Source organism: Semicossyphus pulcher, unplaced genomic scaffold (genome assembly GCF_022749685.1).
Source record: "Semicossyphus pulcher isolate SPU_LCO1_2020_fin unplaced genomic scaffold, fSemPul1.0.p SCAF_16, whole genome shotgun sequence".
Classification (NCBI taxonomy): Eukaryota; Metazoa; Chordata; class Actinopteri; order Labriformes; family Labridae; genus Semicossyphus; species Semicossyphus pulcher.
Genome location: NW_027211670.1, coordinates 19896893 through 19919195, shown reverse-complemented (window position 1 = coordinate 19919195; position 22303 = coordinate 19896893). Strand labels below are relative to the sequence as shown.

Genomic DNA, 22303 nt, shown 5'->3' with positions numbered 1-22303 from the left:
ATATTGATGATAATGAGAAATGTAGCCGCTATAAAATGTACTACTGTTTGCATGAAGTGTAACTGCTTTTGATCAAATTCACGGCCCTGATGTGAAACCGTTTCAGACGGCGTGGTGCGTCTGGTCGGAGGAGACAGTCCCTGGGAGGGTCGGGTCGAAGTTTTCCATAACGGTGACTGGGGGACGGTGTGTGACGACCACTGGTCCCAGCAGCACGCTGAGGTGGTCTGCAGACAGCTGGGCTACAGGTAACGGAAAACACTCGGAGCGACTGAACTGAGTAAACATAAAAGAAAAAAAAGACCCCCCCAAAAAAGTATATTCACAAATATTCCCTGAAAAAATGAAAAAGAAATCTAGCAAAACCCTTCGAGACTTCTGATTTGGTATCCACACTAAAGAAGGCTAAACCTTAACCGTCGTCTCCACCCTCAGGGGTCACGCTGAGGTCGTGTCAGACGGGACGTTCGGCGAGGGCGTCGGTCTGATCCTCCTGGACGACGTCCACTGTGAGGGGACCGAGACGTCCCTGCTGGACTGCAGACATGGGATCTGGGGGCGGACGGACTGTTCTCACAGCGAGGACGTCGGTGTTCGATGCAGGGGCCGATCCAGCCAGGAGGAAACCAACGAAGTGCCCGTTATCGCACCTGCAACAGGTGAGAGATCCTGTACAAAAAAACATGGCATTATGTGTGTCTGAGCAGAAGTTTGGCATAGACTTATCCATCTGTTTATGTTTATGACTTTTATTTTGAAATGTCTCTATTTTCACTACAGACTGTATAAAAAGATGGACGACATGACAGCTCCCTAAAAGTAAAGCCAAACTCTCTCTATCGCCCCCTGCTGACTGGCTGCAGTATAGGTCATAAAGCCCGCCTCCTCCATGTTAACAGATGGGACATGAGTCAAACTATAAAATCAAAATACATGTAGAATACATTTTTCTCAAACATGGTTCCTTTCATTATAGTTAGTTATTATCATGCTGATTTATATCCAAGTGTTTATTTTTCTGACAAGTTTATTTTTAATTAGTTATTTCATGCTGTAAAAATGATGATTGACAGCTCTATTTTGGCTTCAATTTCGTACAATGGAGCATATAGAGACGGATCGTCCATCTTTATATACAGTCATTGATTTTCATTTCTTTCTTTTTTTCAAAGGTTGTTAAAGAGGGAGCATTATGCTGTAAGAAATAAATATATAATGTTACAGTGTTGGATGTTCAGACTAAACGTGGGTGAAGTTTCAAATCTGTAGGTAAAAGGATGTTGGAGTAATCCCCAGGCTTCTCAGCTCAGTCTGCAGGCTGCTGTGAACGCCAGGTTTCACACTGTTTTTTCTACACACTGCACTTTGTGACGTCACAGAGAGAGCTGGCCAATCAGAAGAAGGTGGGCTTGTAGGGGCGGGGTTTCTTAAAGGGACAGAGCTGACTGAGTCGTTTCAGGCGGAGGCTGTACAAGGGCCTGCACAGAGCACTGGTGTGAGAAACATGAGGAGTTTCTTTAACTGTAAATGATGCTAAGCTACTCCACAGATATCACAGAGTGAAATATGAAGCTTGACATTAGCATTTGCCACAGTTAGTAGAGTTAGTCCCTGCTTTAATCATCCGGCTCTATCATGTTTTGTGGTGTTGGGTCAAAACTTGTAATAAGAAGACAGAAACCAGCGAGAACAGCAGAGCTTCATTGCACTGCATTGGGAAACTTTGTTGTCTGTGCAACTGCAATTAATTTAGCACTGAAAGGGCAACCTGTCCCCACAGAGTGCTGCTCTGAGGCCAGACTGTGAGACACCGGCCAAGACAGCACATAAAGAACCAACAACAGACTGTTACAAACTGAATTTACATAAAACTATGGAGCAGCAACAAGATGTGCAATTACAGGTCGAGTCATCCTTAATCCTGTTTTTATAATCCTCCGTGCAGTCTGCAGCAGCTACTGAGAGTTTTAGGAGTCAGCAGAGAACATCATGCAGTTTGGCCTTAAAATAAAGATGCACCAATGTTTTATCCTACATCTAATCTATACTGTAAATCTATATCATAACCTCATTGTGGAAACACAGGTGTATATCTGTCCGCACAGTGTAAATGGCACATGTTGACAGCACAGAGAATAAAACATGTTCACTGTCTCGGCTCTCAGCAGGTCCTGCGCCTCCTGTTGACACGCAGCCCATTAGAATGAGAAAGGAGGCTGAATAAAGAGACAGCAGGCTGCAGATGACATTTAACTCTGTCAGCTGACATATCACCCGCTCTCTCGGAGTGTAGGCTGGAGGTTTTCGATGCACGGACATGAATTTGAATGAGAGTTGTGTGTGTTTTTTTCCTCCTGTCAGGTCCCCTGGTGCGTCTTGCGGGTGGCAGCAGCAGGAAGGAGGGCCGGGTCGAGGTGTACTTACACGGTGACTGGGGGAGTATTTGTGACTCCGGCTGGAACGACCTGAACGCAGTCGTGGTGTGCAGACAGCTTGGACACAGGTAACAATAAAAGATACTCAGAGGTAATTTAAGAGAAATAAATTACTCTTTTAAACACCTGTAATAACCTTTCCTCAGTGGGGGAGCGGTAGCAGCGGCAGGGTTCGGTCAGGGGAAAGGGCCCATCCACCTGGACCAGGTGAGGTGCACGGGGAAGGAGGAGTTCCTGGGAGAGTGTCCCTCTCTGGGTCAGAGCACCCAGGCCTGCAGACGCAGGCAGGACGCAGGGGTCAGGTGCGACGTCACGCCGAAGAAGTCCGCGGTGCAGGCCAAACCTGAAGAGCTGAGCTGCGGGCTGAGGAAGCTGGTGGAGGAGGAGAGCAAGAGGAGGAGCCAGGGCGAGGAGAACATGCTCAGGTGGGATGAAATGTGTGGCTTTACACCTCCTTTGTTATGCCTGGATTAAGCTGTTATGAAGCTGCAGGGGGAGATATTTGCTCCTGGGACTCTCCTGACGCCCTGTCAGTGTTCATGCACTCTACAGACAACACATAACAGCTTAATGATGTGCAGAAGCCAGCCAGAAGTCTAAACCACAGATTCCAGTGTGTCAATCACAGACTGTATAAAAGAAGTGGGGCGGCGTTACCATAACAACACCGATTGTCTATCACATTGCAGCCACAACTTAATTGATTTTAATGTGTCATGACTTCTTTTTGCATGCACTGGAGTCGCCCTCTGCTGGCCGTGAGAAAGAATGCATGTTTTATGGCACTTCAACATTACCTTCACTTTCATATTCAGTCTGTGGTGCACATGTTTTATGATAATCTGATTAAACACAACTTGTTTATAAATGTGCACCCTGTGAGCTTAATCAATACAAATTGAAAGGGGTCTTAAAACTACATTTTGAAACAGGCCCCTCTATAAAAAGTGGATGACAAGATGAGTTAATAATGCAAGATCCATATAAATACATATGCAATTAAAGGCACCCAAAGATTTAGTGTTACAATTGGCCTCTTTAAATAAAAAAATGCAGAGTTTTTGTACCGTTTTTGTCTTTGTGTATGTTCGTATAATACACACTAAATGGGGACCCATTCATCAATACATTGCCTCTTAAGTCTTCTAGTGGTCGATTATATTAACACAAACTTTCACACAGTTAAGATGGAGCTTTTTGGGACCCTGCTGCAATCTTATGCTATAAGTGGGGGGTTATTCTTATTGTACATCATGCGGCATCCTCATTTTTAAAGAGCAGCTCCAGTCATTTTAAGACAAATGCTCTGCTTGAAATAATAAATTGTGTCTGATTAGTTTTTTATGCAAAATACGTTTAATCACCTTAAAAATCCTGCCAAGGCCTTCTCCCTCTGCATAGGCCCCGCCCACTGTGCACATGTCCAACCGCCAACTCCATCGTGAAAACAAAACACGTCTCTGCCATCGTTTAGTGGCAACTTGGTGAAGCTAAGCTAGCTAGAAATGTAGTAATTAGTAGTAGTAACATTTATAGTCAGTAGTAAGTTTGCAAAACTTACGATGACGGTTACAGCTGGCTCGGGCATCGCTGAAGTGGTTGCCATAGGTTGCACATAATGATATGCATAGCGTCACCCTGTCCATTAACGGGATTGGCTCCTTAGGTTTGTGACGTCTCAAACCTGCCAATCTGAAAACGTGTTGTTCAGCCCGTCCTTGGTGCACTGCAGTTAAAAAGCAGACAGGCCCAGCCATGGAGATGACTGCTCATGTTGTCCCTGATATGTCTTGTAGCACATGAAGAACACCACATGGAGATGTTTACAAGGTTAAACACTTGATTTTCACTTGAGGGGGGCTTTAAGTACTTAGTGTCCTGACTGGTTGAAAATACTCTTGTGAACAGAATTAAAAGTATTCTTCATTTCCTCTGGCAGCTGCTTTCACAACAAATCAAACAATTGTCATCATATTCAACTTCACAGTAGTTAATGTGTCTGAGATGAAAAGAAGCCTTCAGAAACTTAAAAAGAGAGGAAATAAAGTTCTTCCCTCTCTTCAGGACCACGTGGCCATGGCAGGTGTCTGTGTGGCTTCAGTCTCAAGAACAAGATGGCGGCCCGCTCTGTAGCGGCACCCTGATCAGCCCCTGCTGGGCGCTGACGTCTGCAAGTTGTATCAGCAGGTAAATCCGACCCATGAATCACTTCACACTCTGAGGCATCATCAGAACGACACCATGAGTATAAATCCACTTCTCTCCTGCAGGTTTGGCAGCGACCCGTCCCGGTACGTGGTGCGTGTCGGGGCTTCCGAGCAGACTCTGACCCCCGAGCAGCTGGTGGTTCACAGGAAGTTCAAAGGTCAGAGTGGAGGTCACGATCTAGCTCTGTTGAAGCTTCCCAGCGCCAAGGGTCACTGCCTGACCTTTGACCCCAACACCAACGCAGCGTGCCTTCCTGCTGCCGACACAGCATCAGGGGGAAGTGCTCCATCTTCTTGTGTTGTCATTGTCACCGCTGGCTGGACAGGAACAGGTACGTGTATGTGCTGTACACACGTCTGTTTCAACAGTACTCATGATGTGTCTGAAAATACAATTTTATTACCTGTGCAGCGCAAATTTAAGATTTTTTCTAAACAACCTCTTCTGACACAAGATTAATCAGTTTTCTTTTAAAAGAAACATATTTGGACGTCAGACAGACCGTAGAGAGACGACAAGAAGGGCAGGAGACAGAGATGCAATAAATGTCGCTATCCGGTACTTGTGGTCCTGAAAATGAATGGACTATTTTAGCCCTTTAAACCATGTGTGTGCCCTTTTTTTGGCTTTAAGTGAACTTTATAGACAACTTTTGAATAGAGTGCCATCAAATTTGATACAGACGTTTATGTTTCCCTCAGAACAAACTGCACTGACCTTCCCTTTACTTGGCTCTCTGGCGCCATCATGAGGTCAAATTTCAAATCATCCAAAACCATTCTTACGGTCCCTTCAGCCTCAGCTCTGCTTTGTGTCGAGTCCTTCTTAGCAACAGTAAGCGTGTTTAACTCAGGTGTTAAACTTACTGTGTAACATCAGCAGGTTAGAATTGTCGCTGTACAGGGGGCAGGTTTAGCTCTGCAGTTAAAGGACCAGTTTACCGATTGTCACCCTCAGTCCTATCATGCTATCATGGGGATCTAATGCCGTTATGGTAGAAAGAAAATGCAATTTGGCTCTGTGCCTTTGGAGGACGCTATCCGCTTCTCCAATGGGCCCTGGAAAACCTCCACCAGGCTACGTAAAACGTGTCATCTGGCGGAGGCCAGGGAGCTCGCTAAACTACACTTCCTCAATCAAGGATGCCCGCCTCCGATGTCATTGGACAATCCACCAGTGTATTCTAGTCGTATTTCGGATTCTGTACCGCTCTGAGCCATTGCCTGCAGCGAAAACGGTAGTATTTCACTCGAGCGTCTCTTGCTGGGCCGTTCCTTTCAGAGGGAGGGGCGCAGTGCATGCTGGGTGTTGTAGGAATGTAGAACGAGCGAAACCACGAGCTGTTTGTACAACTTTCTGCACAGCTATGGCGCCAATTTCAGATATTATTGCTTCTATCGATTACAGAGAACACCAGCTTTGACTGACAGTGTAGCTTTTTCCAGGGAACTGCTACTGTCCTCGATGCTGCTGCCTCGGGTTCGGCTCCCTTCCTCGGCACTTTGCCATGTGTCATTCCCACTCTCTCTTCCCTTGTTTCCGACACTATCCGCTCTCCTCTCTCTCTCTCTCTCTCTTAATAAAGGCATAAAAGTTAACAAGAATTAACTAAAAAAACAAAAAAGAATTGTCACAGGCATGCTAATGTTAGCATTTAGCTCAAAGAACAGCCTCACAGAGATGCTAGTGTTGTTGTAGACTCATAGGGAACATCCCAAGTCTCCTGTTTGATATTTCCTTGTTTCCTCTCTCCTCGTCTCGCGTCTCTACATACATTCCCTTTGAGAGGAACAAAGACGCAAGAGGCACGTAATTGGAAGCATGGATGCAATTTTAAGAGGCTTGGGATGTGCTCTTAGTGGGGTCAGTAGACCTCTGGTGGGATGTAAAAGTACTGCAGGTGGGCCGCAAGGTCATTAACAATGAATGGATAAATAAAATGTCTTAATTTGTAAAATTTTTGCACATATTTTGTTAACACATTTTTGTTGTTAGTTAATAACTGTTTGAGGACGCTCCTTTAATCGTCTCTCCGTCCTCTCTCACAGACTCCGTCCTCGCCTCCTGGGTCCCTCTGATGTCATCATGGCAGTGTAAGAAGCGTTACGGCGACAGCTTCTCCAGTCATGGCACCCTGTGTGCTGGCAGTCCTCCAGACACCAGCATCCTCCATGGCGACAGTTGTCAGGGTAACTCCGGAGGCGGGCTGGTGTGTCAGGAGGAGGCGGGTCGTTGGGTCCTCACCGGGGTCGTCGCGGGAGGTTACGGCTGCTCCGACCCCGCCTCCCCCGCTCTCTACACACGAGTCAGCCGCTTCAGGAGCTGGATCGAGGAGGTCATCGCCACACGAGCGCGTCAGGAGGAGCCGCACACACACGCAGAGACACAAGAGGATGTGACACACGCTGACAATGACCTAACGCACACACATGAGGGAAAGGATGCATACTCCCACGTGCACGGCAAGCTCAAACACACACACCATCAACAGGAAACGAATGAAATCAGTGAGATTAAACACACGCACGCTCATCAGCACGCTAACACACACACCAAAAGCGCACACACCCACACAAACACACAAATTCTGGTCTGATTGAGGCCATTGGCTAACCATCTGTGCCATGTGACCGCCTGAGAAGCAGGAAGTTAAAGAAGTTTAAGAGAAAAAGAAACTTAAGTCAGCGCTCGTCTCCAATCTGAACCCAGTGTTGTGAATCCAAAGTGTGTGCGGTGTGTAATCGTCGGCTGAGTACACCGTGTGGGCAGACCTCTCCGAGCTGCCAGAGTGTGTGGGTGATGTGTGGTGCTTTACATGTGAGCCAGAACAGAGACCGATGGGTCCAAAACGTTTAGGTTGAGCCTGGCAGGCTGAGCCGAGCCTCTCACTGAAAATAAAACAGCATGGCATGAATTTAAAGGACAAAGTGATCAAATAAATGAGGGGTGTTTCTAAAACGGTCACACAAGAATCTATGCTAAAATCACCTACTAATGTGCGTCTTCTGTGTGAGATGTTAGGTAACAAAACTCGACAAACTAACCACCAGAGCATCTAGAATATCCTCCCCTCCCTCTAACGTTACTCATAGATAAACTCCTGCATCAGGCGACGCTCGTCCCAGTTTTGATAAAGACTCAGTTGTGGATGTTGTTGCTTTTTTCAAACAGGGCTTCAGGCTGTTGTCGTAAACCTTTACTGTTGAAAGTGCTGTTCAGACCCATGACTAAGCTATTTAACCTCCAACCGTACCTGTGCTTTCTCACGGTTTAGTGTTTTTATTCAATGAATGATGTAAACTTCACACGACTGCTGACTATTCTGAATCACAAAGTTCAAAATGATGTCATAAATATAAAAAACAGAAACCTGGGAAATCAAAATAATGGAAACTTATATTAGACGTAACAAAGGGGAAGAAACATTAAAGAAGCTGTATTACAGTGCAGAACTTACAACCCTTAAATGCATTAATAGACCTATATATTCTCTATCGTGTAATGTTACCACACTCTGAGTAATGTGATTGGACAAGAGGCATTCCACCATCACTCTGACTTTTCACTCTGTGTATCACTCCGCCTCAGCCAGGTGTTCTGGATACTGTTAATTAACATAACACAGACCATGGCTGTGTTTGAAATCCCATACTATACCAGCAGTACGTACTGATTTAGCCAAATTGTAGTGTTTAGCATCCAAACAAAAGCTAAATGTGCAGTACGCCAAAAATACCCGGATGTCGTACTGATTTGGAAAACAATCTCCAGTATGCATCGGACCGGTCTGCCTCGCCTACTGTATCCCACAATGCAAAGCACTGGAACGTCACAACGGCAGTTGAAAGAAACTGGCGCCCGGCGTAGCATACTGCAAAATATATTTGAACAGCTCCGCACTACATACTACCGCCCAACGCTGTATGCAGTATGCAGTATGGCATTTCGAGCACAGCCTAAGTGTGTCTACATTAATCAAGCTGGTACATTATAAAAAACAGCTGATCCGTGGTCACATGTAGACTGTCTGGGTTGCTTGGCAACAGAAGTCCAGTTTCAGTTAAGTTGTGGAACTAGTTGAGTTGGTGGAGCAAAAAATAATCTTTTTGCCTTCTACTGTTTACTACGATTTGCAGCTTGTATAACTGTTGTATAAAAGCAATAATATGCAATATGTTGTGATGTTATACTGAATATCAGCACGGTGCTGATATTCAGTATAACATCACAACCTCCAGTGTGGTATTGCTCAAGTATTTAGAGATCAATTAGAAGCATTTAAAACCAACTTTTGGTTCATAATTAAAGATGATTTTCTAATTTTTGCTTGTTAGAAGGAAAAAAAGATAATTTGTGACCTTTATTATGAATCACTCATTTACATTTCAGATGGCAGGCTTTATATTAGAAAGTGAGAAAATGATTCAGTACCCTTTAATAATGGCTTGACAATGTATGACTCACAAATCAGAGAGATTTTTCACAACCTGGCAACCCACAGTTTATTAAAACAGAGATATAAAACACTAAATACTTAGACATCTTTCATTCTTGCATATTAAAGTCCATAACTAAAACACCAGGATGGAGAGAAAGTCGTAAATCATGTGATCTTCTGAAAAGTGTTTTCCAGGAAGCTGCCTGCTTCCAATGATTCCCAACAATGATGTGAAAACCTTGCAGTATCAATCCCATAACACTTAACCTGCATTTTTTGTGTGTGTCACATTTACATGGCTGTTCAGAGGTATCACAGTGCATCCGTTTCAGATCAATTACGCTGCATTACCTTACAGCGATAATGGAGAAATCCTGCAGACGTCTTGTTTGAGTCTGCTTATTGATTCCTGTTCTGAAAAGTGGAAAAATATACACAAACCCCCCCCTGAAAAACTGTAATATTGTTCGTCAGCAGTTTTGTTAAGTGTACATGATTTGTTGCGTTTGTACTTAAGGAGCTAAAACGTGCAAAAACAGCGGTATGGTCCTTTAAACTGTACAGGATTCTTCTCTCCTTTCGAAGCCATTGGAAGCTGACTGTCGGTGGTAAGATATCTTTTTGTACTCCAGCAGGCGGCTCTAGATTCATAGATAGACTGATGCATAGATAGATAGTGCTCCTGACTTTAGCTAGTGTGTGTACTGCATTCCTTGTTGACTGAATTAGCTAGCCGAACTCTCTTCAGTGTTGTCTGTTCTGTTGTACTCTGAGCAGATGTGAGATCTGACCACAAGAGGGCGACGTCGCTCTACTTTCACGGGGCCGGCGCTCGTTGGACGGCACGGCCCTGATGGCTCTTTTTTTATACTGTTGCTATTTAATGTCGTGCTTTGATGTCGTGTGAACCATTGTGTCGTGAAGCATCCTGTGAACCTGCAACTGCTGAACACGGACTCCAACATGCTCGTTGTTATAACCCTGTACATAATCGCGATCCTCTCGCTCTCTGAGGTTTGGTGTTTGATCATGCAGATCCTGTAGGTTGATGTAAATATTCTGTGTGTACGGCTGAAAGGTGAGGGAGCAGTGTAGAGTGTTTAAGGCCTGCTTTACCTGTGTTAAACCCACCTGCTGTTCCTCAGTGTAATGTGCTGAATCATGGTTGAGTATTAAACATATACCTGGTGAGAACAAGTCCTCAGTGTCAGTGTGGCCTCTCTTTTCTGTCTTACTAAAACTCCTTTTCCCCATAAGTCTTTATTTTTCAATGCTCGAGCTTCCAAATGAGGCTGTTCATGCAGTAAGTGAATGATAACGCACATTTATTTGCTTTTTTTGTGCACATCAGAATGAAGGTGTTTCTGGAAGCAATACTCACAGAGATCCATCAAAGAGAATAAGCAACCTGTTAGTTAACTAACTGGTTAAATATACGTGGATTTTTCCACTTAAAAAAATGTGCGTACAAATAATTGCCGTTAATTGCCTCTCAATGAAAAGTAAATCTTCTTAGCCGCTGCTCTCTGTCGCCCATGAGCCCCGTTAATCTCGTCTTTTGTTTGGATTTGTCCCCTCTGAAGGGAAGGGATCAGAGAGGAAACCCTCGCCGCCCTGGATCGTCTCCTTATTATTCAACACTGTAGAAAAAGTGATTTCTAATGAGTGTAGATGACTCAGCGTTTGGGACATGGCAGATTATAAAGAGGCTAAAATGGGCTGCAGTTATTGGAATAAAACAAAGTAATGATGAGGAGGTTTAACCACCCCCTCCAGTGAGTGTTTAACCTTGTAAACATCTCCATGTGGTGTTTGTCATGTGCTACAAGACATATCAGGGACAACATGAGCAGTCATCTCCATGGCTGGGCCTGTCTGCTTTTAAACTGCAGTGCACCAAGGACGGGCTGAACAACACGTTTTCAGATTGGCAGGTTTGTGAGGTCACAAACCTAAGGAGCCAAACGCTATGGGTATCATAATGTGCAACCTATGGCAACCACTTGCGTGAGCCAGCTGTAACTGTCATCTTAACTTTTGCAAACTCTCTACTGACTACTAACGTTAACGTTACTACTACTAATTACAACATTTCAAGCTAGCTAAGTTTCTACAAGTTGCCACTAAACGATGGCAGAGATGTGTTTTGTTTTCGCAACTGTGGGGGGAATTTGCATAGTGGGCGTGGCCTATTCAGATTCAGGGATTTTTAATGAGGGAGACGGAGGAGATGCCTTGGGAGGATTTTTACAGGTAATTTCAGGCATAATTATTTCAAGCAGAGCATTTTATACGTTTTAAAAAATGACCGGAGCTGCTCTTTAAACTTTATACTAACATATTCTTATACCATGGATGGATTACACAGGTTTGAAAGACAGAAAGAGACACATTTTTATTATTTATTATTCTTTTCTCTATTTAATTATTTTATTAAATGATGTTAAGAAGCATTTTTCTTCTTTGTTTGTGCATTTTAAACGCGCTGAGACACCTCAGGTCCACAGTTTAGGAATACTATGCTATAAAGTCCATCACTTAAAATGTTACTTCAGTAAAGTTCAGAGGTTTTATCACGCCAAAGATTAACAACTTACTCTCCTGTTGGGTGGCTCAGTCTCAAGAAAAAACATTTAATTTTTGATTATATTAATTGTATGTAAAATCTGAAACCTGTAAAATAAATAATAATGTCAGCTGTCGGACAAATATAGTCGACTAAAAAGAACCATATTTATTTGAAGAGCTGTGTGGTAAAACTTCCATAAAATGGAAATACTCAAGTAAAGTGAAATTAATTTCAAATTCATTGTATTAATTAAAGTCTGGATATTTGAATTTGTGGAAAATTATCCCAAAAAAACAAGGCAATAAATAATAAAGAGCACTTTTCTTATAGCACTTGGATTATACTCGTAGAAGCGGTTCACTGAAAGGGTTAACTCACATCTGTCTATAACTGGATCAGCAGCATAGCAGCGTGAGGGGTGGCAGGACTGTCGCTGAAGGAAGAGCCGAATCACAGCGAAATGATTCATTAATTAGGAGAAATTATGACGTGATGGATGAGTCATTTCAAAGTTTATATTTTCCCAACACGTGTACGAGCTCTGTTCACACCCAGGTGAGTGGATCGGAGACGTGTGTGATCACGTACTCACTCAGAGGCTCAACCTTGGCTGACCCCGAGGAGTCTTGGTTTTCCAACTTGCTGTACTGGAATGCGGTCAACTCGGATATGAGGTCATTCCCAGCTCTGACTTTTACTTCAATGAAGCGCAGGATTAGTGAACAGACAGAGTTTGATCAACTGATTTAATCAAAAACACTGATTTTCATAACGTATAGTTGTAATAAACTAAATGTACCTGCTACATCGCGCTGGTTTAGCTCAGCTGGTAGAACGGGTGCCCCATGAACAGAGGCTACAGTCCATGTCACACTGATTGCAGGTCCCAGTCAGTGATCATTTTGTGCATGTCTCCATATTTCCTGTCTCTTTTCAATAAAGCCAAAAGCCCCCAAAAAGTCTACCTGCTGCTATCGTTTTGAGAAAAGAGAGCAGCTCGTGACTGACGACATACAGGACAATGGGAACACAGTTTATGTCTCTAATACAGGAAGCTTAGAGGCCTCCTGGACAGGCCTGAATGTTCTTTTGCAAAGAAAGGTGTGACCCATTTCCTTTGTTACATCTGTGATAGAAAGTTTGAGAAAAAGCCGATACAGCGAGCCTCTTGATTACTTTTGTTAGGAAAATAGAACAAGTCTAAAAACGTAGTGGTTCTTGTTTTCTGATGTTAATTTTCATGTTTTCATAATGCTTGAGACTAATACACACAAAGCGGACATGCATCCATACATTTTATTTTCCCTGTTTTACCCTGATAAAGAGCCATTTTCAGTTGATTACATGAAATCTAGACTTGTTTATCTCTTATCTCGAGAGAACTTGTATCCCCAGAGTTGCAAAAGCACAAACCAAACATATAAATAGGCTTAAAGGGGGGATATTATGCTGTTTCACATTTTAAGACATATAATGTTACAATGTTGGATGTTCAGACTAAATGTGGGTGAAGTTTCAAATCTGTAGGTAAAAGTATGTTGGAGTAATCCCCAGGCTTCTCAGCTCAGACGCCAGGTTTCACACTGTTTTTTCTACACGCTGCACGTTGTGACGTCACAGAGAGAGCTGGCCAATCAGAAGAAAGTGGGCTTGTAGGGGTGGGGTTTCTTAAAGGGACAGAGCTGACTGAGTCGTTTCAGGCAGAGGATGTTTGAGGGCCTGCACAGAGCACCAGTGTGAGTAAATGAGTTTTTTTAAACTGTAAATTATGCTAAGCTACTCTTAGCTTCAACAGAGTGAAATATGAAGCTTGAAATTAGCATAATACCCCCCCCTTTAACGTCCCTTATTAGTGTGGGCAATGGCAGCAAGGCATGTCGTGGTTTATAATATCATTGTGTCCAGCCTGTTCTGTTTTCTCAGCCGCTGTTATGAAGAGAAAACCAGCTTTATTATCCCCAGATAACAAGAAAAAACAAAGTCGAGATCACAAGAAAACAACCAGAAATTAGTAAATCAAATGTATGGATGAATGTCCACTCAGGGCTTCCGTAAAATAGGCCTGATAATATCGGCCAACTGATATATCTGTCAGGCTATTAAGGGCCAAATTAAACAACAAAAGCCATTGGTGAGGTGGTGATGTGCATGATCTTACATGCTTGGAAACATTAGTGTGAGCCCTTTGATGAAAAAAGGGAACTCATGCCTCAACAAGGTCAAGAGTAATTTAGATTCAGGAGCCTCGTTCTGGGTCGCCTTTCCTCCTAATTCTATTGACACGAGGAGCCGGGGAGGTCAGAGGGAGCTAACAAGACACATTCCCTCCCGAGTCTCTCCCTTTCTGTGTCTTTGAGAAAGTAAGTGCGAGTGTCTGAGTTAACCAACTACTGAGCTCTCCTCATTAATCACACAGAAAGCAGAGGAACCGGGGGGAGCTGTCCTACATCCCAGGGACACACACGCACACACAGACCCAATCCTTAAAATAACTAGGACCAACATAAATAACACCAAAAAAACGTTTTAAATAAGGCTGCAGCATTACTCAACACTTCACAGAGCACAATATAAAAGCGGCTGAAGACAGAGACGGGCTGAAGTGGTGAGACGGGACGATTCACGAGCTGTTGAGCGGGCAGCAGTGATTGTTTTATCCTACGTGTGTGTGTTAATGGCCTGGTGGCTATGCGGCGTTATGCAGGGCTTAATCTGACTTTATGTGATGACAGACAAGCATGGAGGGCAAATATCATGCCAGCTGGTGTTCAGAGCATCCAGCCAAGCGCAGACACACGCTCCAGTTTCAGTGTGGATGCATCCAGAGCGCATAAAACCTTTTCCTTTTAACAGCCAGTGTCTTAATGCTCAATGTCACCTGTGATAATCTGGTTTCCTCTCCTAAAATTGGACAACACGAGCAGATATTCAGCATGACTAATCAATGTTGCAGCGTTACATAATCAGAAACGTGTCTCTATTAGCTCCAAATTTGGTGATTTCAGGCCGAGGCTGCTGAAAAAAAAGACGTCTCTAAATCCAGGCGGAAAAGGTCAAAAATGTGCAGTGATCAGGGCCAAAAAAATAAGGTCTGTTCTGCTGTAATTTTGGGAAACATTTTTCCTGGACAGCAGGTATGCAGCACCAGTGTGTGAGACAATCAGGGCAGAAAGCAGGGAGTTTAAAAGCAGCCTGAGTAAACACAAAGCTGTTCTGGCAGGTTGTTTGATCCTCGGATAGATGGAGAACATTTCCAGGGGACGGATGCCTTTACAGTGAGACATTCTCTGGAGAAGAGACAAATATGTTTCAGTTTGACGACAAAAAGAAGAGCCTGACTGATATATCTGTCGGCCGATATTATGAAGCCGATACGGGCCTATCATAGAGAAGTATTTTTTCTGCCTTAAATGTTATAAATATATGTACGCATATGTAAGGGATGATGTGTAGTGAGCAGGTTGTTATTGCAGAATGGAAATCTGACATGGTGAGCAAGAACGCGTCCATAGCAACGGTTAACAGCAGTTTATAATAAGCTAAGCTAGCTGTTTTTACTCACATTTTCCATTCACCGTGTTTAAACACCGCCGTATCCCGTACAGTGTTCTGTTTAACGTTACTTCATGTGCCATCTTCAGTTTTGGAGATCTGTTTGTAGTTACAGTTTTAGCATCTTTTAACCATTATTGCTTTCTCTCCGCTGTTTCATCTCCTCTTTTTCCTCTGTAAACAGTCAAATTGACCGGACTTCTTTCGGCTGATTGATATGATTACAGTTTGCCCTCCGGAGTGTGTAATCAAAGCCGCATCCCTAGCAAGGATCTGCTCTTCATAGCAACAGTCTGTTATCGAGAAATAGAACAGTCTGTTATCGAGAAATAGCAGACCTCGGAATACCGTGATTAACCAATCAGAATCAAGTATTTAATACAGTCGTGTAATTAGTACCAATACTGAGATTGGTCAGACTACAATATCAAGCCGATATCGGCCTATCACAGACATTTCAGTATTGGCCTATTTGTTTTCAGATAAAGATTTTTACTTAACAAAGTATCCTGAAAACAAAGCCCTCTCTCTAAACCAGGCTGTGGAATCTTAACATCATCTTGAGTAAAAGATGCCTGAGTATTTGAGGTAATTGTTCTAATTATATTGGGCAAAATAATCATGATTTTAGCCTTAATGAAGCAAACCTGTTGGGACCCATTATCCCCTTTGAAAACTCACTTAAGAATACTCTCTGATCGATATATGGACCTTGATTTTTTTTTAAGATTCTTTTTTGGGCCTTGTGATTTTATTGACAGCGCAGTGAAGAGTGACAGGAAATGTGGGGAAGCCCTGCATCAAGGGGCTGGGGTTTGAGTCGAGCCAGCAGCCGATGCGGTGAGGACTTTGTCTCTGTATATGAGGCGTCTGCTCCACTGACTGAGCTAAACCAGCCCCCAATAAAGTTTGATTTGACTCACTGAAGTTTCCTTTGTTGTAACGATTTACTGGAGCATCAGTCACATACACAAAGAAAACTAAAACAGTTAAATGAAGTATGTATATTAGAGCTCGAAATATATCTGCAGGCCGATATGCAACTATTTTTACTGAACATATCAGCAATAAAACAATGCTTAGGGTGATTTACAAATGGTGTCATTAGGCACCTAAGCGTGTTCCAACTCCTCAGTTTTCAATGCTCGTAGCACTGTGCGCAGCACATGTAGCATTGCATCATAGCTGGGTATATGAGACCCCCCTTCAGTGAAAATCAAGTGTTTAACCTTTAACCTTGTTTTTCATGTGCTACAAGACATATCAGGGACAACATGAGCAGTCATCTCCATGGCTGGGCCTGTCTACTTTTAAACTGCAGTGTACCAAGGACAGGCTGAACAACATGTGTTAAGATTGGCAGGTTTGAGACGTCACAAACCTAAGGAGCCAATCCCGTTAATGGACGGGGTGACGCTATGCATATCATTGTGTGTAACCTATGGCAACCACTTTGGCGATGTGCGAGCCAGCTGTAACTGTCATTCTAACTTTTGCAAACTCAAAGTTTCAACAAGTTGCCACTAAAAGACGTGTTTTGTTTTCACAACGGAGGGGGCGGTATGAAATGTGCATAGTGGGCGGGGCCTATGCAGATTCAAGAAGAAGGAGGAGATGCCTTGGGAGGATTTCTACAAGGTAATTAAACATATTTTGCAGAAAAAACATATCAGACACAATTTATTATTTCAAGCAGAGCATTTTATGTCTTAAGACATGACTGGTTAAGTTCAGCAGAGTCATATCGGTGAAAAAATTGTTGTGCAGTCCCTGTGGAAAAGGTTTGTTTTCTTCCCAGCTCAAAAATTCACAGCATATTTTAAAGAGGTAAATCTTTCCTCCTTGAAATCAGTATCAGTCTCAAAAAGTGGAACATTGGTCAGGCTCTAAAAAGGCTGAATCAGACATGACATGATGATGAAACTTGAGAAAAAGAAGCGAGTCGAGGGAGACGGACCAGTGCTGAAATAGTATTTTTATTAAATACTTTCAAGATCCAAGTTTGAAGAATAACAAAGCTATGATGAAGACCAACTAACACTCAGACAAACACTTGATAGTCGTCAATTCATGGTTGTATTTCATTGTACATCATGATCATGCAAAAAAACTCCAGCATCCATGTGAAGGCTGGGGGAGAAAGCGCAGCCCAATAGTATATCATTACAACGCAGGGAAAACGCTAACATCGAGGGCCTCATACCAAGCTACGGCTCCTGAATCCTTTTTTTAAAAATTTTGCAGTTTTTTTTATATTTTTCATGTCACCTATTCAACATTCTGGATGGAGAAATTCTTATTTCAAAAGATGCAAATATCATATATTAACACTAGCTCCATCCTTATTCAGGTAGGTACATGGTAGAAATGCGTAACTGAAACATGCATATAACTAGGTCTCCCGCTCTGGTTCAACAGTGGAGGTCGCAATAACCTGCACACCCACACCGACTCTCTCTCTCTCTCTCTCTCTCTGGCTTTCAACACTCCTCTCAACTGAGCAGGCACGTTTTAAAACCACCAAGGGTAGATTACATGAATAAATAATTTAGTCCGGATCAATCTATAAACGCTCAATCTGTAAATTTGTGTTGTCTTTACTTCCTCCCTCTTTTCCCTTTTCGTTATTTTTTCTCTGTGTGCGAGGGAGAGTGCAGAACTCCAGCTTGGCAGATCGGCAAATTACCAAACGACAAGTTAACAGCAACAGCGACGACAACGAAAAAACTCAAACCAGTAACACGGGAACAGAGAAACAACAGAGAGAGGTACAAATAAACATCTCAAGAGCAGGGACACGTTGGTACACGGAGGAGGAGGAGGAAGGGGGGAGGAGGAAGATTGGGGGAGGTTTAAGATACGACTGTTGCGGATGGATGGAGACAATTAAGCAGCACAGCAAGGGTGGCACCGTGTTCACACAGCAGTGGTGCAGATATGTTACAAAGCCTAAACACACCACCAGGCGTGCGTGTGTGTGTGTGGGTGCATATGATATGAAGAGACGGCTCACAGCGTTGTGGGATCAGGATTTAAGGACACTATGATGAAGGTTTTAAGAGTCTTGTTGGGCGAAGGGGTAAAACCTTTTTCGACCTGTTATTTCTTTTGTTCCCCCCGTCTCCGATAAAACAGTCTTACGGCCATGGGACGACAGCCGGTAGCCCGCAGGAGTGTGTGTGTGTGTGCGCTCGTGTTTGTCGAGAAAGATCAAGAGCTACCGATATTTTAAGGAAGTACTTTTAACAGGGAAGAATTAAAGCAAATGGATGAGGAAGATGATGCTCCTAAACTAGATCGGGTTCACAGAGGTCGTGGGGAGGTTCCCACGCCGAAATGCACAGGATGAGTGTCTCTTAGATACATGTACATATATTACACTTTTCTACATATATCTATACATACACTGTATTTACACAGTGATTATAAACAAACCAGGCCCTTGCAGAAAGCAGAGAAAAAGGAGGGAGGGTTAAAAGAGGGAATGGTTTAAGAGAGAAAAAGGGTGAGGGGGGGGGTGAATGAGGGAGAGGCGGCGGGCAAACATGCAAAACGCAGACGCCTTTCCCCGACACGCTCTCTCCCTCCACTGCATACAGACACAACAGAACGCGCAGGTTAGCTTTAAACTTGCACAATAAAATCCCTCTTTTTTTTTTTAAAACTCACTGCGTTAAAACAAAGGAGCCTCGAGTAAAGGATCAGTCAGACATTAAGAAAAAAAATAATAAAATAAAACAGAAAAAGGAAATAAAAAGGCTCCGGTTATTTATTCACAGGAACGTAAAGGGAACAGGACGCTAAAAACACAACAAAACACGTAACCTCAAATCAGACGCCCCCTCCCTCCCCAAAAATCCCACAACAACACGGTTTTCCGTCGGCCGGAAAAAACAAGCAAACAAACGAAAACACATAAACACATAAAAAGCCTAAAGTTCTACACTTTGGTGCTTCATGTTTTTGATATCAAGTTTCTCTCGTCATCAAGTTCTCTGACTGAGCCCACTTGATTTTTTCCCCCCCGCTAGAATTCAGTTGGGGAAAATCTCCCTACATCTTAACATCAACGTCCGGGTAACGAGCACAACACGTTCTACCCGGTTATCCCTAGAATGCCAAAAAATGTGTCCAAAATCTCAGCTGCTAACCTCACACTCCCTTCTGTTCCTCCCTTATTAGATAGTGAATATAAATGCTTGGTTGGGTTTTGGTGGTTTCTGGTACATCTAGTCATAATTTACACAGCATATTCATAACTCATACTCATAAACTGTCACAAGTTCAACTGTAAATCCTCTCCACACGCAGGACGTCTCATCTCGCGCGGGCAGAAAAAAGATGGCTGCCAGGGGAGGGATAGAGGGCAAAGACGCGCCCTCCAATCAGGCGCCAGATGCATGCATCATCCCATGGGGGCGGTGTCTTGTGTTCAGCCGGCCCCCAGCAGGTCAAAGGGGGGACAGGATTGGTTGGTAACGTGGAGAGGGATGCGATCTCGCCCGGCCGGGCTCCTGGCACTAGCCAATCCACGCAGAGGACGGGCCTCTGTAACACGCTTGCTGAAAAAAACTGCCCCCCAAAACACACACTCCAGTAGACTGGAGGCTCAGGACCACTGGGGGGGGAGGGGGGAGAAGAGGTAAACATCAGGGGTGTGATTTAAAGTGTACTTCCAGTTTATTCCCACATCTTGCTTTCACAGTTCTGGCTCAGTAATATGCAGACATAAGAGCCCAAAGAAGCCAGACAGGTGAAGAAACAGGAGCAGTCAGAGGATCAGACGGGGTTACAAAAACACTTTCTGGGGCATTTTTTGCTTTTATAATTAGTAGAAACCCGTCAGTGGGGGGCTGGCAGAGGTCCCCAGCTGGACTTCATCCGGGCGCATTGCGACTACATGGCAGCCTCTAAAACTCCAAGGACACCAGGATGCCCTCAGACAGGTTTAAAGTGAACTTATTTAGAGGAGAAAATTAAGAAGAACTGTGAAATTAACATATAATGTCACAGTTTAAAGAGCAAATTTAACTACCGAGTGAGGTAAGACCGGCAGGCTAATTAAGTAAAAAAGGGACGAGGGATACGACATGCCTGATCGTCTGAAGGCTCATATGTCTTACCCAGAGGAACTCTGTTGTTGTAAAGTGTGTGTTTACAGTGCAATGATATTATAACTGACAGAATTCATGGTCAAAGTTGTGATGAGACCCAATTTTTCCCCTTCAGGACACAACCTATGATCATTGACTAAATCTTAATTATAAATGATTTTCTGGTTCTCTTAAAGGTTTGAAATGTTTAAAATCACGTCTGAATATTTAATTTCTTAAAATGAACTTAAAGTAATAATCTCGAAGACTTTCATGCAAATAAATGTCTGTTAAGTCTCTATCATCGAATGACACAATGGTGATTGAGCCTACGGCCCACTGATGAAAGCTTATGCATTAACAGTATTACAGACTGGGTGTCTGTGGCGACTTTCAGAGAAAAAAATCACAAGCAGCGCCCAGTTAGTGACGCGTTTTCCATCATCCAGCAGTGGTTGGTCTGCCAGAGAGGGTAGGCGGAGCTAAGCGGCTGCTTTTCCGCTCTCTGCAAGTGTTGCGAGTAAACAGTAATCTACTATGGCTGAACACACAAAGAAAAGATCGATGACTACAGATACAACTTCAACTAGAAGTGAAAATCCAAAGAAAAACAAACAAATTTGACGCTCAGATGAAGCAAACAGTCTGAAAAGGAAAGCGACCGTCAGCCAGGAAAATCAAGAGTTACAACCGGAGCCAACCGTGGACGCCGAGAACGAAACTGAGATCTTCGAGATTACCACTTTAAGCATTGTGTAAACTTCTGTGGTAGCATAAATGAAAGTTTTAATGTTTAACAGAACACTTTGATCTTTGTCTGCGGGTCAGTGAAGCTGGCAGAGCAGATTTAGAGCAAATCAAACTTTTACTTGTCTATTCTTTAACTTAATACCCCTGTGTGTGATTATAACATCTTTAAATTATTGATCACACAAGGTTTCAATTGGTAGTAAAGATAGATACCAAACATATAGATATTTGTATGTGTGCTTGTGTGAGTACCTGATCACTGGAGTGGTGCAGCAGGCGCTCCTGAGCAATGGAAGTGAACATTGAGCCACTTGCCATCGCGACGATGCCACACCCTGGTCTCCTCCGATTGGCTGGAGCGAGGGCGGCCCGTGGTGTCCACAAACTGTGTGAGCCGGATGTAGGCGATGCACGCAGCGTCCTCGCCGATCAGGTGCACGTGCGGGTTGAGCAGGGTGGTGTGCACCGGCTTGCTGTTCTTGCTCAGCACTGGAGAAAGTGAAGAGACGGACCGTTACCCAGTCGTCTTTAGTTTACAGACAGACTGACGCACAGTGAAAACTATACCAGATTAATGCAGTGTGTTTTCATGTCCATATAAAAGATCATACTTTTTATTGTACTTTTGAGACTCTTGGTTCAGAGACTCTGACACATGCATGGAAATGTAGAGAGAGTTCAGGAGGAGCGACACGTTCTTCATAAAACAAAGACTAACAGACTTGTGGGCTGCAGTTTGTCGTCTACCGTTTCTATCGATGTTCAAATGTTTACGTCTCCTACTTCCTGTCGGCACACACAACCTCATGCAGTGTGTGCGCTGCAGGTGTAGCTGCTAAAAGTAAACACTCCGTGAACGGTCCGTCTATGTGGCCACAGCGTTAACCAGCACTGGGACGAGGTGCCGTTGAGAATACACTCACGTAAAAGCCACCTCGCGGAGTGTCTGCCTCGATCATCTCGCTGACATGATCTGTGACGGCAGCGTGCTTGTTTACAGTTTGCACGCAGGTGACACAGACTCTGCAGCTGCGTGGTCAGTGCACTCTGCACTCCGGTGAAGAGCTGCACTAATGTGATATCAGAGTTTTCCTGCAGATTAGTGATGGAGAATGAGAAACTGGCGAGTTTTCGTTTTGCACCGAGCAACAAAAACGTGTTTTACTTAATTTGCTTCACTGTCAGACGACGTGACTATTGCACATGCGCACATCGCAATTGTGATGGTTAAACGATATATGGTGCAGCCCGAAATGAT

General features: G+C 43.6%; 2 protein-coding genes across 12 annotated transcripts in view; one reads left to right on the top strand and one right to left on the bottom strand.

The window, feature by feature from the left end:
- The window catches only part of LOC138593535 (neurotrypsin-like), a 35263-nt gene extending 24985 nt beyond the window's left edge, over positions 1-10278 (top strand). The window contains exons 8-14 of the mRNA XM_069664592.1: positions 107-248; positions 436-659; positions 2362-2503; positions 2582-2860; positions 4500-4622; positions 4706-4974; positions 6692-10278. Coding sequence (XP_069520693.1) covers positions 107-248; positions 436-659; positions 2362-2503; positions 2582-2860; positions 4500-4622; positions 4706-4974; positions 6692-7239 — 1727 coding nt within the window. The 3' untranslated portion in view covers positions 7240-10278. The remainder of the gene's footprint in view (positions 1-106; positions 249-435; positions 660-2361; positions 2504-2581; positions 2861-4499; positions 4623-4705; positions 4975-6691) is intronic.
- A 6881-nt stretch (positions 10279-17159) lies between these two features.
- Positions 17160-22303, bottom strand: part of LOC138593100 (calcium/calmodulin-dependent protein kinase type II subunit gamma-like) — a 44195-nt gene continuing 39051 nt past the window's right edge. For all 11 annotated transcript variants that reach the window (XM_069663942.1, XM_069663937.1, XM_069663940.1 and 8 more), the window contains 2 exons: positions 21298-21534; positions 17160-19820 (listed from right to left, as the gene is read on the bottom strand). In XM_069663942.1, the coding sequence (XP_069520043.1) occupies positions 21302-21534 (233 nt within the window). In that variant the 3' untranslated portion in view covers positions 17160-19820; positions 21298-21301. The remainder of the gene's footprint in view (positions 19821-21297; positions 21535-22303) is intronic.